The sequence below is a fragment of the Bos mutus genome, chromosome 16 (genome assembly GCF_027580195.1).
Source record: "Bos mutus isolate GX-2022 chromosome 16, NWIPB_WYAK_1.1, whole genome shotgun sequence".
Classification (NCBI taxonomy): domain Eukaryota; kingdom Metazoa; phylum Chordata; class Mammalia; order Artiodactyla; family Bovidae; genus Bos; species Bos mutus.
Window position 1 is genome coordinate 39,539,594 of NC_091632.1, and position 14,791 is coordinate 39,554,384.

The window sequence follows — 14,791 nt, forward strand, 5'->3', positions numbered from 1 at the left end:
CATGAAGAGAAAATTGTTGCCCCTAGTCCATCCATCCTTAAAGTTATCTGTCAAAAATGGGGTGTGACTTTATAGTAGAGGTTCCTTTGTTTCTCTAAATGACCTGTTACTAGTTTCTGTAAGTTGGGGTCACGTTCTTTTCCTTTTCCTTTTGGTAGCAGAAGTTGTGGGTTGATGAAGAAAACCAATTTAAAGCAACTTTTTTTCCTGAATGTTACCATAAATTGTTTACTCACTCACTTATTAATGGAAATTTATGGAAGTCTCTTACAGGGATTTCCCCCTTGTAAAGCAAGTTTTTTTGCCACTGAAAATAGAATTGAAATGATCTCTAACCCTCATTTCTGTAGCCATCACTTCCCGGCTCTTCTCACATCTTAGAACACGTCAAATATAAAAGTATTTATAAGGCATACAGGGTTAATAGATGAGTACTCTTGGGATCAGAGACCACTGACCTGGGGTCTGTGGGGTCCAGGCCCCCTTGCAGAGCATGAGGGGACCAACATCTGTGATGTGTGTGTGTGAGACATGCGTCTTCAGGGACATGTCTAGAAAGTGCTGATCTAGGTTAAAGTGTCCAGCTCTAAATATTTTTCATTGTAAATCATTATGGCTTGATACAAATTTAACATTTTGAGAGCCAGACTTCTTTTTAAAAAATTTTGATTGTAGTAGGATGTACATAACATAAAATTTCCCATCTTAGTCATTTTAAAGTATACAGTTCTTCGGCATTAAGTAAATTCACACAGTTGTGTAACTCCCTCCCCGTTGCCATCTCCCTCCAGCCCCAGCAAACATCTTTCTGTTTCCTATCTCTGAATTTGACAACGCTAATTATCTCAGATCAGGGGAGTCTATAACATTTGTCTTTCTGTGACTGACTTATTTCTCTTAGCATAATATCCTCATGGTTCAGCCACACGTCATTTCCTTCTTTTTTAAAGGATGAATAATATTTCATTATGTACATACAACACTGTGTATCCATTTATTCATCGATAGACACCTGGGTTGCCTCCACCTTTGGGTGTTGTGAGTAATGTTGCCTTGAATAAGGGTGTACAAGTCTGAGAGCCAGACTTCTTGTGAGAGTTGGTTTTTCTTTTTTTCACTTTTATTCAGATACTCCAATCTGAATTTAATTCCCATTATTCTGCTGAAACCTCTTTCAGAGAGAGATCACTTGTGACCTCAGAATTGGTAAAGATGAGGGGCATTTTTCAGTATTTTATTTGGTTTCTCAGACGTATTCACAGAAGTTGACTGTGCCTTCCCCTTGGCCTCTGGGATGACGTGTGGCCTTGGATTTTCTCCTAGTGTTGGATGTTCCACTGTCTTCTGCCTGACGTCTGAAGGTAGGCTTTTCTCAGGGCTTGACTCGACCTTCTTCGTGCGTGACTGGTAAATGTGGATATTTCTCAGGAATCAACTGAAGTCCTCACCTCTAAGATACTCATTTTCACTCTCAGTGACCCTGCTGCTCCCTCAGCCTGCTGAGAGGGCTCCTGATTTTTTTTTTTTAACTTGTGCTACAAAAAACTGTATCTATTTTTTTCCCATTTACAGTTATTACAAAACATTGGCTATATTCTCTTGTGTTGTATTAATAATCCTTGAGCCTGCCTTATATGCAATAAGTCTGTACCTGTTTTTATTTTTGTGGTAGTTTTTTCAGCAAGTTCAGACTCACCTGCTGCTTTTTGTTTCTGTTGTCTTACTGGACTTTAGAAAACCAGAGTTTTGCTAGGGGACTTCCTGATGGTCCAGTGGTTAAGAATCCTCCTGCCAGTGCAGGGGCCACAGGTTCGATCCCTGGTCCGGGAAGCATCCACATGCCACAGGGCAGCTAAGCCCATGCACCGCAACTATTGACGCCCACCCGCCTCGAGCCCGTGAGCTGCAACGAAGAGTAGTCCCGGCTTGCTGCAGCTAGAGAAGCCCTGTGCCCGGCAGTGAAGACCCAGCACAGCCAAAAATAAGATCAGATAATAAATATTTAAAAAAATGTTTTGCCAGAACTGAACTTTGGTGCCCGCATTCTGTCCTGTTTACTTTCTAGGTCTCTCCAAGGGTAATGCTTTTTCTTCTCTCTGTTCCAAGGTCTCTCTCTCTCTCAGTGAGCCTTCTTCCTCTCCTGCTGCCTCCACATTCACCTCCACGGGTGTGCTAGCATCTTGAATTTGTTTTGAGCTCAACTCCCTCTGCCGAGGGCCCCACCAGAGCTGCCCACCCACTCTATGGCAGAGTCTGACAGGCTGATCCTGTGTAGTGTGTCTGAAATGAGCTCATGGTGTTCCTCTCTGTCTTTCCTGTCTCAAAAAAGGACACCTCCCACGTGTCCAAGGCAGACCTGGGGGCCAGTTTTAAGATAAACGTTTGCATTAAAAGTAGTTTTAGCTTTCTAGAAAAGTTGCAAAAATATCAGACAGTTCATGTGTCCCCCACTCCCACTGATCCTAATAACGTGAAAGTGGTACGTTCACCCTGACCAGTAACCAGTACTGCTAGAGGACTGTAAACTCCACACGTTCTTCAGCTTTCCTTAGTTTTCCCCTAGTGTCCTTTTCTGTTCAGGACCCCATCCAGGAGGCCACATGACATTTAGTTGTCCTTTCCCCTCAGGCCCCTCTGGACTGTGACAATTGCGCAGACTTTGGTTGTTTCTGTTGACCTTGACGGATCAGGCATTTGTACAATGTCCTTCAGTTTGGGTTGGTCTGCTGTTTGGTCTGTGATTAGGCTGGGATTACGCGTTTTGGGAAGGAAGACTAGGGAGATGCAGAGCCCTTCTCATCTCATCAGATCAGGGGTGCCTGCTATCAACAAGACTTCTCACTGTGATACTCTTAACCTTCACCACCTGGCTGAGGCAGTGATTATCAGGTATCTCCAATCTAGAGTTGCTACTTTTTTTCCTCTCAGAGGTCATTTTTGACACCTCCTTCATCTTTTACGTATTGAATCTAAGCCTACCAGTTCTATTTCCACATAAATTTCCATTCTGTCTAAATCACTCCTTACAGCCACCTCTCCAGGCCAGTTGACAATTACTTGTGCCCAAACGGTTTCTAGAGAGCTCCTGGACCCCTGTCCCTGCCTGAAGTCTTGCCTGCTCCCACCCAGATGTCGGAGTGGTTTTTTAAAAATGCCAGTTGGATTATGGTACCCCATTTCTCAGTTGTTTGAATACTTTTCCATTGTCCTTAAGATCTAGTTTCTCAGCCTCGTGCATAGGCCTGTGAAATCTTGTGCGTCACCCGCCCAGCCTCCCACCTGGCCCCTCTCCCCTTCTCTCTTCCAACCATTGGTTTCTTCCCCTGAATTCCTTGTCTACTCTCAGGTCCTTCCTCCCATATTGCCTGTGACATATCATTTTTTCTTCTTCTTAGGATATGGTCCACCTCCACCTTGTCATCCTTCTGATCTCAGCTAAACATTATTTCCCCCAGGAAAATTGCCTCTTTCCCCCTCGCCCTCCACAGCAGAATTCATGAGGTACCCTTGCTGTGCATTTCCATAGCATTCTGCACTTCTTAATTCTGCTCATGGTGCTTGAAATGACTTGTTCCATTTCTGAATCCTTGCCTCAGCGTCAAGATAGACAAAGCTGGAACCTCTTCTCTGCTCTTCATTGTACATCCCGGGACGGAGTGACTGAGCCTTCCCTATAGTTAGGCTCTCCATATATATTTGTTGAATGAATTTGTCTTTTAATTAGTGAGTAGAATTGCAGAATGGAAAATAATTGCTCCTCCTCCTATTGTATCCAAATAAGTCCTTGCGTTTATTTCTGTGATTCCCTTGAGTGAAGTGTCCTGAGTGCCCTGTGTAAGATGCTGTGGTCGGTATGTAATGAATCTAGAAGGGTGCAGTCCCCTCTGCTGCCCCGCACGACCTTCCTGTCCTTTCATTGTCTCACTCCCCAAACATGACTGGGAACCTTAGTGTGCAGAGCCCCACGTGGAGCACCTTCCTGTCAGGACCAGAGCCGTGGAGCAGGACAGGCTGGACAGATGTAATTTCAGTTCCAGCTCTGCCATTTTTAAGATTTACGTCTTGAATGTTAACCTTTGCTCATCTGAATAAATGGAGAGAGCAGTAGCCCTCTTGTAAACCTTGTAAAGAATCAGATCAGAGAAAGAATGGAAGATAATCAGCACCATCATCATAGTAACCACAGAGCTGGCATTATTGCTTTTTAAGACCTAAGCACCATGCTGCTCAGTTTGTATTACTTATTTTCTTTAATATTCACAGCAGCCCTATAGGGTAGGGATGTCATTATCTTCATGTTTTAAGTGAAGAAAGTGTGACTTTGTTAAAAATTAGTTTATCCAAGGTCATAGAGTAGTAAGCAGTAGAGCTATTACGGAAACCTAGAATTGGTTCTAATTGGAAAAGGATTCTCTGTATCTTGTATAGCTACCCTGTCTTTCAGTATAGCTTTATTCTTGGGGTTTTAGAGACTTTTAAAGCATCTATTGGCATTTAAAAACTTAAGGGCCACCTTAAGCTGTTATCAGCTGGAATTTGTTTCTATATCCTTTTGCAGGTCTGACATCGCTGCTTGGTGCCTGCAGGAGGCGGGTGTATGTGGAGACTGGAGGATGGGGTTGAACCCACCTAGGCAATTTTTCTTAAAGTGAGGACTGTGGACTGTTCTAGTCAGCTTCATCTGGGGGTTTTACTAAAAATGCAGATTGTTTAGCTCCTCTTTTGATGTACTAAATTGTAATCTCTTAAGGGAGAGACTTGGGAACTATTCTTTGCAAATGACTTGGTTTAAATAGGGGCTTCTTATTTGTCTGAAACTTGAGAATCAGTGACAAGAGGAAGTGGGCAATGTTGGAGTCCTGACTCCTGACTGTCGTGTACTCCTGGTCCCGAGTGTCATGTAGGAAGCCAGTAGAGCAATTAAAATAAGCGCTGGTGTGCAGGTTAGTAACCTTATACAGGTCATACAGACGTAAAGTCAAAGTAGGTGAATGTTTCCCTTTTATTTTTTATAAATTTTTATTTGAGGGAATTTGGCATATATCATATTGTTTTTTTTCTCTAGTGGGGATAGTAACCTGGGAGGACTGGGTCTTGACTGTAGTGGAGTTAGCATCATATAAATATGAAATCTGAGGGGGAAATTTAAGAGTATTTGGCAAATTTGTATATAATTTGTAAAGCTAGGAGTATATCTAAAGCTGGTTTTTCAAGTCTTTTGGAGAAACTGTCATATTGTACCCTGATTTTCCATTTAGAAACTATGGTAATTTCAGATTTGTGGCTAATATGAAAGCTGGTAATCAATAGGACATGTTTTAAATATATAGTATTTATTTTAAACAAGGAGGTTACTTTCATTATTTCACCCAAGAGAAGCAGAACCAGGTGGTTCCAGAATTGGTTAGTTCAGTGGTTCCTGCTGGCTCCCCATGACTCTTGGCTCTCCCTGCATGATGGCTGCAGCTGGGCTTTGTGGGTTAAAGTGCACAGGAAGAGGGCACAGCCCTGCCTTTTGCCCACCCCCCATTCTTAAAAAGTTTTTTTTTTTTTTAAACTAAAAATACTTGATTCATCCAGAAGAAGGCAGAAAGGAAGAACAAAGAAACAAAGAACACAGGAAATAAGTAGAAAACAAATCACAGGATGGTTAACTAAAACCCAACCACATTTATTATATTAACCGTATATGGACTAAATTATATTATACTAACTGCATATGGACTAAATATCTTGATTAGAAGGTGGACACTGACAGACTCAATTTAAGGAAGCAGGACCCTTGAATTCTCCTTGAACTTTGCTCTGGGATGCAGCTAAGCTGCTTGTAAACGGTTTGATCCTTTGAGGTCTTGCTTTGTTCGGTGAGTGTGCAGCAGTGCTCAACCTCAGGCCGATTTCCCCGACTCCTGAGGCCTTCTCCACAGCGTTTGAGTACTCCTCAGTGCCTGGTGATTTTAGAGTTTTTCAGTCTCTGCCCCAGTTCTTAAATAGTTTTTTTGAGATGTAATTGGCATATACTGAGTTGCACCTACCTTTGAGACATGTGCTCTGCTCGCGCACACCCCATGGCCATCCCCCCTCCACCAGAAGGAGGGGTCTGATCACTCTTAAAAGTTGCTCGTGCTCATGGCACGTGAGCCCCTTCCTCCTCCTCGCTTTCTCCTTTCATGAAATCTTTGAAGCTGTTAGGGAGAAAATTATATTGTTGAGGATAAAGTTCCAGGTAGACAGGTATTTAAAGTTTTCGCTTTTGTTTTCTTTTCGAGGATTGTAGCGGAAATAATACGATGATTGCAGGTGTAGGTTGCTGTATCACTTATAGAAAGTTTTAAGAAACAGGCGTATATTTTAGAACAGACTGAGAAGCTTGGCAGAGAAATATATTTTCAGAAAGGCTGAAAAAAAAACGGCAGAGAGGGTGGCCGTAGTGGGAAGGGGGTGGGGGAGGGAACACTTCCTGCTGGCAGTGCCCCCCCACAGGGTGCACTTGGAGGAACCACATTCGTGGAGACCAAGTGCTTTTCTTGTCTTGGTTTTTCAAACAACCAGTATTTCTAATATGCTGGAAAAAAACTAACAAATTCTAAGATGAAAGGGTAATAGAAGTATAATCCCCACTTAACTGAAGGATATACTTAGCTCAAGTGCATTTTATTCTAGTGAATTGTCTGTTTTATTGAGTGACATTTTGGTGATTTATTTATTTATATTTATAGATTCAAGTTTTTTTTTTTAAATGTCCCATCACTGTAATAAACTTTTGGCTGGACATTCTCATTTTGCTCTCAGAGTACACTTGCTGAGATTAGTTTCTGTTGCAGAAAGCATTATATTGTTGCGTTAATAGCCATTTTGTAAAGAATTAGTAAAATATATAGAACTCTGTTTTAATGGGTTTCTTCAACTGTCTCCTAGCTTCTCTGACTCTCTGAATTTTCTTGGCTCTTTATTTTTTATTTCTTTCTGGTTCTTGTGTGTATTTTGAAAGTATATGCCTGAGGTGAAAATGGCAGCGTTTCTGTCATGATTTAACCTTATTGGAAACGACGTCCTTTGTTCTGTGTCTCTTTAGTTGAGGAATGAGCCAGTTCTTTGTGTTTATAAATGCTGGCTGGTCCTTGGCAAATAAACAGACAAAACCCCCAAAACACTGAAACAGCAACAACAAAAAACAACCGCCCAAAACTCAGAGTACAGATTGAGCATGTTGAAAAATGTGTTCTTTAAAAAGTTGTCCAGACAGTGAGAACTTAATATGGGTGAGAATTTCTTTGGAAAAGTCTTCTTTGCTAGGACTCCAGTGACTTGTTGGTCTTGTGACAGTGAAACCTTGTGTGTTTCTTATTGTAATAATGTAAGTCACCCGTGTGGGCATACAGTTTTCTTTCCAATTTCAGATTGAGGGTAGGGTGTGTGCTAGTTGTGCTTCTAAAATTTGGGTAGTATAGGACTTTTGAACATTGCCTGTTTATTTACTGCTCGTCATTTGGAAGAGGACTCTCTTTCTCTGCCCCTTGCTGTGAAAGTGCTAGTTCTACCACTGATGGATTTATTTGGGGTCAAAGACCGCCCTTCCCCCACCCCTCAATTTTCGCTTTTATTGGTATCTACGAATCCAGTCCATTTGTAGTCCTTGAAGGACTCTCTTTGGGGCCCAGGAAGGGGGCTAGGAGAGTGTTTTGTTTCTCAAATTTCAGCTTAAGCCAGTCTTTTGGGAAAAAATAAAAAGCTACTCACGTCCCATGGCCTCTAGAATCTGGAGCAGAACTGTTGCGTCAACAGACCTCCGGTTAAGTAGGCAGGCATCAGATTGTGTCTCTGGGAAAAAGGAAGTGTGTCCCAGATAGCAGCTTCCGGGGCAGCTCCTGGTTGTCGCAGCGGAATCTGTGCTTCCCAGATGTTCTGGCCCCAGTGGTCTCTGTTCAGTCTCGGTCATGTCTGACTTTTTGCCACCCCATGGACTGCAGCACGCCAGGCTTCAGGAATTTGCTCAAACTCGAGTCCTTTGAGTCGGTGATGTCATCCAACCTTCTCATCCTCCGTCGCCCCCTTCTCCTCTTATCCTCAGTCTTTCCCAGCATCAGCGTCTTTTCCAGTGAGTCGGCTCTTGGCATCTTGTGGCCAGATTATTGGAGCTTCAGCTTCAGTATCAGTCCTTCCAATGACTATTTAAGGTTGATTTCCTTGAGAATTGATTGGTTTGATCTCCTTGCAGTCCAAGGGACTCTCAAGAGTCTTCTCCAGCACCACAGTTTGGAAACATCAATTCTTTGGTGCTCAACCTTCTTTATGGTCCAACTCTCACAACCGTACATGACTACTGGAAAAATCCTGGCTTTGACTGGATGGAGCTTTGTCGGCAAAGTAATGTTTCTGCTTTTTAATATACTGTCTAGGTTGGTCATAGCTTTTCTTCCAAGGAGCAAGGGTCTTTGAATTTCATGGCTGCAGTCACCATCCACAGTGGTTTTGGAGCCCAAGAAAATAAAGTCTGTCATTGTTTCCATTGTTTTCCCATCTATGTACCATGAATTGGTGGGACTGGATGCCATCCATGGTCTTTGTTTTTTAAATGTTGAGTTTTAAGCCAGCTTTTTTACTCTCCTTTTCACCTTCATCAAGAGGATCTTTAGTTCCTCTTTGCTTCTGCCATTAGGGTGGTGGTGTTATCTGCATATCTGAGATTATTGTTATTTCTCCCAGTAGTCTTGCCCTCTTTTTACTTATTAAATTACATTCTAGGGGATCCTCTTGACCTAGGGATCGAACCCGGGTCTCCTGCATTGCAGGCAGATTCTTTACTGCCTGAGTCACCAGGGAAGCCCTAATTAGGTGCTAGGGTCCTTGAATATTAGAGGTGTGGTAAACTCCTTCCTGATAGCCCTCCCTTTCTCAAATAGCAAACACATGTGAAAAACATCGGCTAAAATCCTTCATGGATTTTCTTTAAGTCACCTAAAATGTCATTACTGGCACAAATTTATTCAAATTGTCAGAACTTGTAAGTGCTTGGGTGGAGAGGGTTCTTGTTTGTGCTTTTACTTAGGTTATATTCAGTTTCGTGGATTTATTTGTGGAAACGTGGATTTATTTGTGGAAACGTGATTGGTTGTAGTGCTTACAGGACCTCAGAGAGCAATTCCTTACCACTTGGAGAATCAAACCACGTTGGCCTAGACTGGTGTCTGCAGCTTGCAGTGGGGGTTAAACTGGTAGAAAGTTTGGGCTAACACGTTTTTCCTGAGTCTGTGAATTTTAGAAATGATTTAGAAGACTTTTGAAAAGCATCTATAAGTACTGTCTCCTCTTGTTGTCAAGAAGTTTTAAAATAAATGCTTGTGTTTTGGTAATGAAGGGGTACATATATTGGATCTGAATGTACCTTTTCTCATTTTTAATGGGAAATATTTTGATAAAACAAAACTTGGCTAATGGTAAACTTGCTGACTTCTTGCCTTTTCTTATAAACATGCTTAAAGTGGTCTGAATAACAGTGCTACTAAAACAGCATCTGCATTGTTTTGATGGGGTATTGATTCCTTCTGTAGTGTTCAAAATTGCTTGCATGCCTCCCAGCAACAAATTCATATATGACAGACTTTACTGGAGAGGAGCATCCCAGATAAATGAAAGGCTAGTTTACTTTTCAGTAGCTCTGAAACTTTAAAATAAAAGTCGTGTTTTTAGAAATGTGGCCTTGAGGCACTAACACACTTGTATTTAGTGCATGAAGCTCTGCCAGTTATTTCTTAACAAAACCTAATCAGGGGGAACAAAAATCCTTATAGAGTTTATTTATTGATAGCTCTAAGCCACCAGAAAGAATATCCTGTTCCTCTTAATAAAATCCTGTAGGGCAGTTGTCTTTATTTTAATAGGAAAGTATTCGGGAAATTTGATTTTATCAAGGTAAACTCAAATGTTAGATATTGTAAGATTGAAGCTAACCTTGGAGGCTGGAAGAGGGAATGGTACTTAAAGTTCTTGCTAGTGATGCTCCCTTTTCCCCTCTTAGATAGAGAGGCATTATTTCTATTGCCTGTTACAACTCACTGTACAGCAAGAAGCGAAGAAATTTGATTGGATCCTTAAATCAGGAAATGTAGCCTGCTCAAGTTTAGTTGCAGAGACAAGACTGAAGATCATTAGTAAATAAAATAGTAGTCATTTTATTTACTAGTGAAAGGAATATGGAAATTATTTACTGTAACTCCTAATTGTTATGCTTGCTATTGCCGCAAAGTTAAGTGTGTTTGTCATGATTTCTGTGGTGGCTACATGATGCAAAACAAAACCTTGGCTCTTTCTGTCCTTTTAAGGTTTGTTAATGTCCTTTTTTGTTTGTTAATGAGGGAAATGAGTAAATAATAACAAAATTGAGGCCTCAACTGTCATACACTTTTTTCCATTGTTAAGATATTCCTTATGTCAAGCTTCTATTAATTCTGTGTAAATCCAGTAGAGATAGCAAGTTATTTTGCTTAAAATGTCTTTTCCCCCCTGTGCAGTGAGAGTTGAATGTGAGAACAGATCTTAATAGATATAGTTACACAGTTTATTTTATCATGTATCACTTTATTGCTGTCTTCTAGAACATTGTTATACTAAATGTTCCAATAATGGAAATTTTATGCAGCTACTTCAAATGAAACAAATTTGCAAAAACTCAATTTTGGAATTCATTCCTTGAGGAGAGGGAAAAAAAAAAACTCACCATGCTGTGACCAAATTAGATTTCTGATATGTTGGCAACTTAACAAACAGTGTCATTTCCCGAAAACGGGGCATGGGGTCCAGTGGAAATGTCAGTACTTCAGTCACTTGTAATGGGGGATATTTGTGGTTTAATATGATTGAATGGTTAAATTTTTATTTAAAAATGGTAATTAAAATTTGGTTTTGTACCTAATTAAAAATGGCTCGACATGGACTCAGCAGTGACTGTGTTCAGTTACAGGGGGCATCTTCTTTTCAAGAACTTGAATTTGATTCTGGGAGGTGCGAGTTTTACTTACTGGAGCTCCTTTGTTTTGCAGAGATCATGATGCAGCCGTCCTTTTGGATTTCTTTTTAATAATGTGTGACCCTTCACCTTTGATCCCCTGACCTGCATTACCTTGGTAACCATTTCATTTTTAATTTAATTTCATTTTTTGATTTTGGTGTACAAGCTGTAACATTTCATCTCTCAGAGTGTAACACGCTGATTTCCTCAAATAGAGATACCCCTTTGAGCGATAAACTTGCAAAATGCTGTCTTCGTTTTCTGTATTAAAATTCATTTCAGTTTTAAAAATAAAGTGTAATCTGTGTTTTCATCCTTTTAAAATTTTAAGTTTAATGAGTGCATTTCCCCACACAGTATATTTCCTCTTCTATTCATGTTTTGCAGTAGCCAGATGAACTTGGTGTTCACATGTAACTTGAACACACCTCAGACACCCACATCTCCTCCCCACACCACTCCCATCCCTACCCCTGTGCCCCCGCCCCCCTCCCTTCCTCATGGTTACCACACACACCTCCCCACCATCACCACGGTCACCACACACCCCTTCCTTTGCAGATTCACTCTCCTTCTTTCAGAAATGGTGGCAGCTTGAACTTAACTGGTCTCCGCTGCCACGTTCTACCACCTCACATGACATTTTATATTCTCAAGTGTTGGTAGAAGAAAAAGTTTAGCCCTTGAATTCCACGTATGGGCTGGAAGATAAGAAAGTTGTCTCACTCCCAAAATTCACCTTTCCCCCTTCTTCAGTATTTTATCCTTTATTTGAGATGTAAGTTAAGAGTGAATGACATTTCTAATGTGATCAGATGTGTCCTTTGCTGAAACCTGGTTAGTCGGCTCTGATGGTCCATACACCAGACTGACTGCTTTATGCCGCATGCTATTTCGTGACTGCTTTTCAGACAATGCATTTGCAACTGTATTCCACTTTTCAGAAAACTCTTAATTCAAAAGCAAACGAAAAACCCTGAAATTTAAAAATAAAAGTCAAACTTAAGTTAATTCTTTCAACTGGCAAGATATTCCTGAGAAATCATGTTCCTTAAAAAAAAGAAAAGAAATCATGTGACATCTCGTAGCATGGCCTGCTGAAGCACAGATTATTTTCTAAGTGTCTCATTATTTTATTCTCCAACATTTAATGCTGATGCTTTAATTGCACACAGCTGAAGCTGCTAAATGAGCACTGAAATGGATTTAAGTCCTCTCTGAGCTTTGTTGATACCTATAAAAGTTTATGTCATTCATTAGAACCACAAATTAAAATTAGTTGTAGTGAGCTGCTCATTGGAGATCGGAACGCTCACGAACACTTTTTCAGGCCTCCTTGCTCGTCTTTGTCTGTTATACTGAACGTACCTGGGAAACTGCCCTTGGCTTGTCGGGTGTCTTTTCACAGAATTGCAGAATGTCAGATCTGTGAAGTATGAGTAGGTAAAACATCCCATGATTACAGAGCCAGAAAGGGCATGAATGTTCCAGGAGTGGGAGCAGCTTACTTATCCAACCTTGCATTTTAAGGTGATTTTTTTTAAAATAATAATGCTTTCAGAGTTGTGTGGGAATGTTTTCCAGGCTGCATCCTTTTATTTGTTCCTCTCTAGCATGAGAAGAAGGATAACGTGTGGCTCAGAGTTTACTGAACAGACATGGCAGGGCTGGAGGGGCTGTGAGCGGTGGGCTGATCCACTCTCCTTGCTAAAGCAGTCCTATGCCTGCCCGACTCCCTAGGGGGAGCTGGCTGCTGGAGCCCAGAGAGTCCCAGCTCCCTGTTGACAGAATCAGGGCCTCTTGACATCTCTCCGAAGGCTGCCAGGTCCTCTGGAGACAGTCAGACACTTTAAGTCCAGTAGGAGCTGAGGAGGCAGTTAATAGGCACCCAGGAGAAATGTCTTTATTGTGATAATTTTTATTTTGCAATATAGTCAGAGAGAGCTGGTATACATACGGTCACATTTGTTACCTATTGTCAGTGAGCAGCGCTTACTTGGTTAGTATTTAGGAATTCTAGTGAGTTGTAAGTCACCTGGATGTCGTTTTTGTGAGCATGAGTCGGTGAGAAAACCCTAGGCTGAGAGTCAGAAGACCTGCTTTGGACCGGCAGGGTCTCTGGATGTGCCAGGGGTCTCTTGTGAGGTAGCGACGCACAAGACTCAAAAACTCAAATAGAAAGACTTCAAAAGGCTTTCATGTTGTGGTTGAAATCAGTGAAATCATTTGTTCCACTTAATGTACAGGGGTTTGTAGAACATTTCATTGATTCGACTTCAGTTTTATCCTGTGTGAAACATGGGGACTGTATGTCTCCTACTAGCTTTTTAGGGTTGTTGGCAGGATAAATGAAAATGCATGATGGACACCCTGGGAGCCCAGAATAAAGGTGTCTTTGAAATCGAACCTCATGCGAGGGCTGTGCTCTTGGCAGCCGCAGTCTTTATGCTGCGAAGACATGGTAGTGAGAGCTCTGGTGATCGGTCGGGAGCTCGGCCGCCTTTCGTGGAATCCTGCCTCCCGCCTTGGCCCTTCGCAGGTGGCGTGGCGGAGACCATCATCTAACCTTTCTGTGCCTCAGTTTCCTCCTCTTTAAAATAGAGTTGATGGGGCTTCCCTGGTGGCCTAGCAGTAAAGAATCCGCTTGTAATGCAGTAGACATGAGTTCGATCCCTGGGTTGGGAAGATCCTCATGGAAAATCTGCCTTGCACAAAACTGGTCCCCGGTCGCAAAAAGGTTGGGGACCACTGGTTTATGGGAATAACCAGTGCTAGTTCAGATGCTTCAAGTTAAATCTGGGTTCTTAACCAGTTAACAAGACAAGTTTAGATAATTAAGAGCCTGTTGGCCCTTTAATGATAGGTTCTTTGGTTTTGGCTAATTTAGGCTAAATTAGGAGACACACGAAAGACCCATGGGCGAGACCCCCATCTTTTGCTTAGTCAGCACTTGCTCGTTCTCTCTTAGCTTCAGTCAGCTGTCTAGTGAGCTGGAGAGTCAGAAAGCGTTGAGAGGCTTTTGCTTTGCGGTGAGAGGCTTCAGTGCTCCATCCTCAGGAGAATAAGGAAGAAGGAAGTCACTGCTGTGTGTCAGGTTTCCCCAAGTGTTTCCACATAATTACCTGCATTTATCTATGAGGTCCATGGTGTTTGTTAACTCCGCCTGGCCCCTGAGAACACCGATGCACAGGCAGGTTAAATGAGCTCCTTTGGGGTCACCCCTAGTGGGTCGCAAAAAGAGTCCAGGACTTCAGTCCAGGTACTGCCCTTCCAGGACCCGCTGCCTTGCGTTTGCTGGCAAACCTGGCGGCTCCCCTGGCAGGAAATTCTGCCCTCCTCTGCACACATTCCTGTCCCTCAGCTACCAGCACCCCTGCCTTGGTCAGGCCTTCAGTGCCCTGGGCAGGAAGGCCCTGCCTTCACATGGCGCCTGGAGGGGCTCTGGGCAGTGGCTTCCTTGCTCTTGCTCTGTACCACACATCCAGCTTTAAATCGTGGAGCCCTGACCCCATCCCAGTCTTGGGGCTGCCAGTTCAGAGAAACCGTTGATCAGCAGCGTGGAGAGACACGGGATGTTTATGGTATTTACAGCAAGGCATACCTGGAACTGATGTGTGCACATGTGGATCTTCCTGTTGTTGAGTTGCAGTGTAAACTACAGTGGCCTTTATGGGTAGTTTGGTGGTTTACCCACCAGCCGCCTTCCTGTGGGAGGAGAGAGTCCATCTGACCTCAGTAGGAGGTAGTCTTCTGAGAGCGGGCATCTTACCATCACAGAAACTA

General features: G+C 42.3%; 2 protein-coding genes across 3 annotated transcripts in view; both read left to right on the forward strand.

The window, feature by feature from the left end:
• Window positions 1-11,331, forward strand: part of LOC138991266 (calmodulin-binding transcription activator 1-like) — an 84,064-nt gene extending 72,733 nt beyond the window's left edge. The window contains exon 3 of one of the 2 annotated variants that reach the window (XM_070385166.1): window positions 11,040-11,331. In XM_070385166.1, the coding sequence (XP_070241267.1) occupies window positions 11,040-11,048 (9 nt within the window). In that variant the 3' untranslated portion in view covers window positions 11,049-11,331. The remainder of the gene's footprint in view (window positions 1-11,039) is intronic. The other variant, XM_070385169.1, reaches the window with a different exon arrangement.
• The window catches only part of LOC102287225 (calmodulin-binding transcription activator 1), a 909,062-nt gene continuing 905,312 nt past the window's right edge, over window positions 11,042-14,791 (forward strand). The window contains exon 1 of the mRNA XM_070385162.1: window positions 11,042-11,123. The gene's annotated coding sequence lies outside the window, so the exon portion shown is untranslated. The remainder of the gene's footprint in view (window positions 11,124-14,791) is intronic.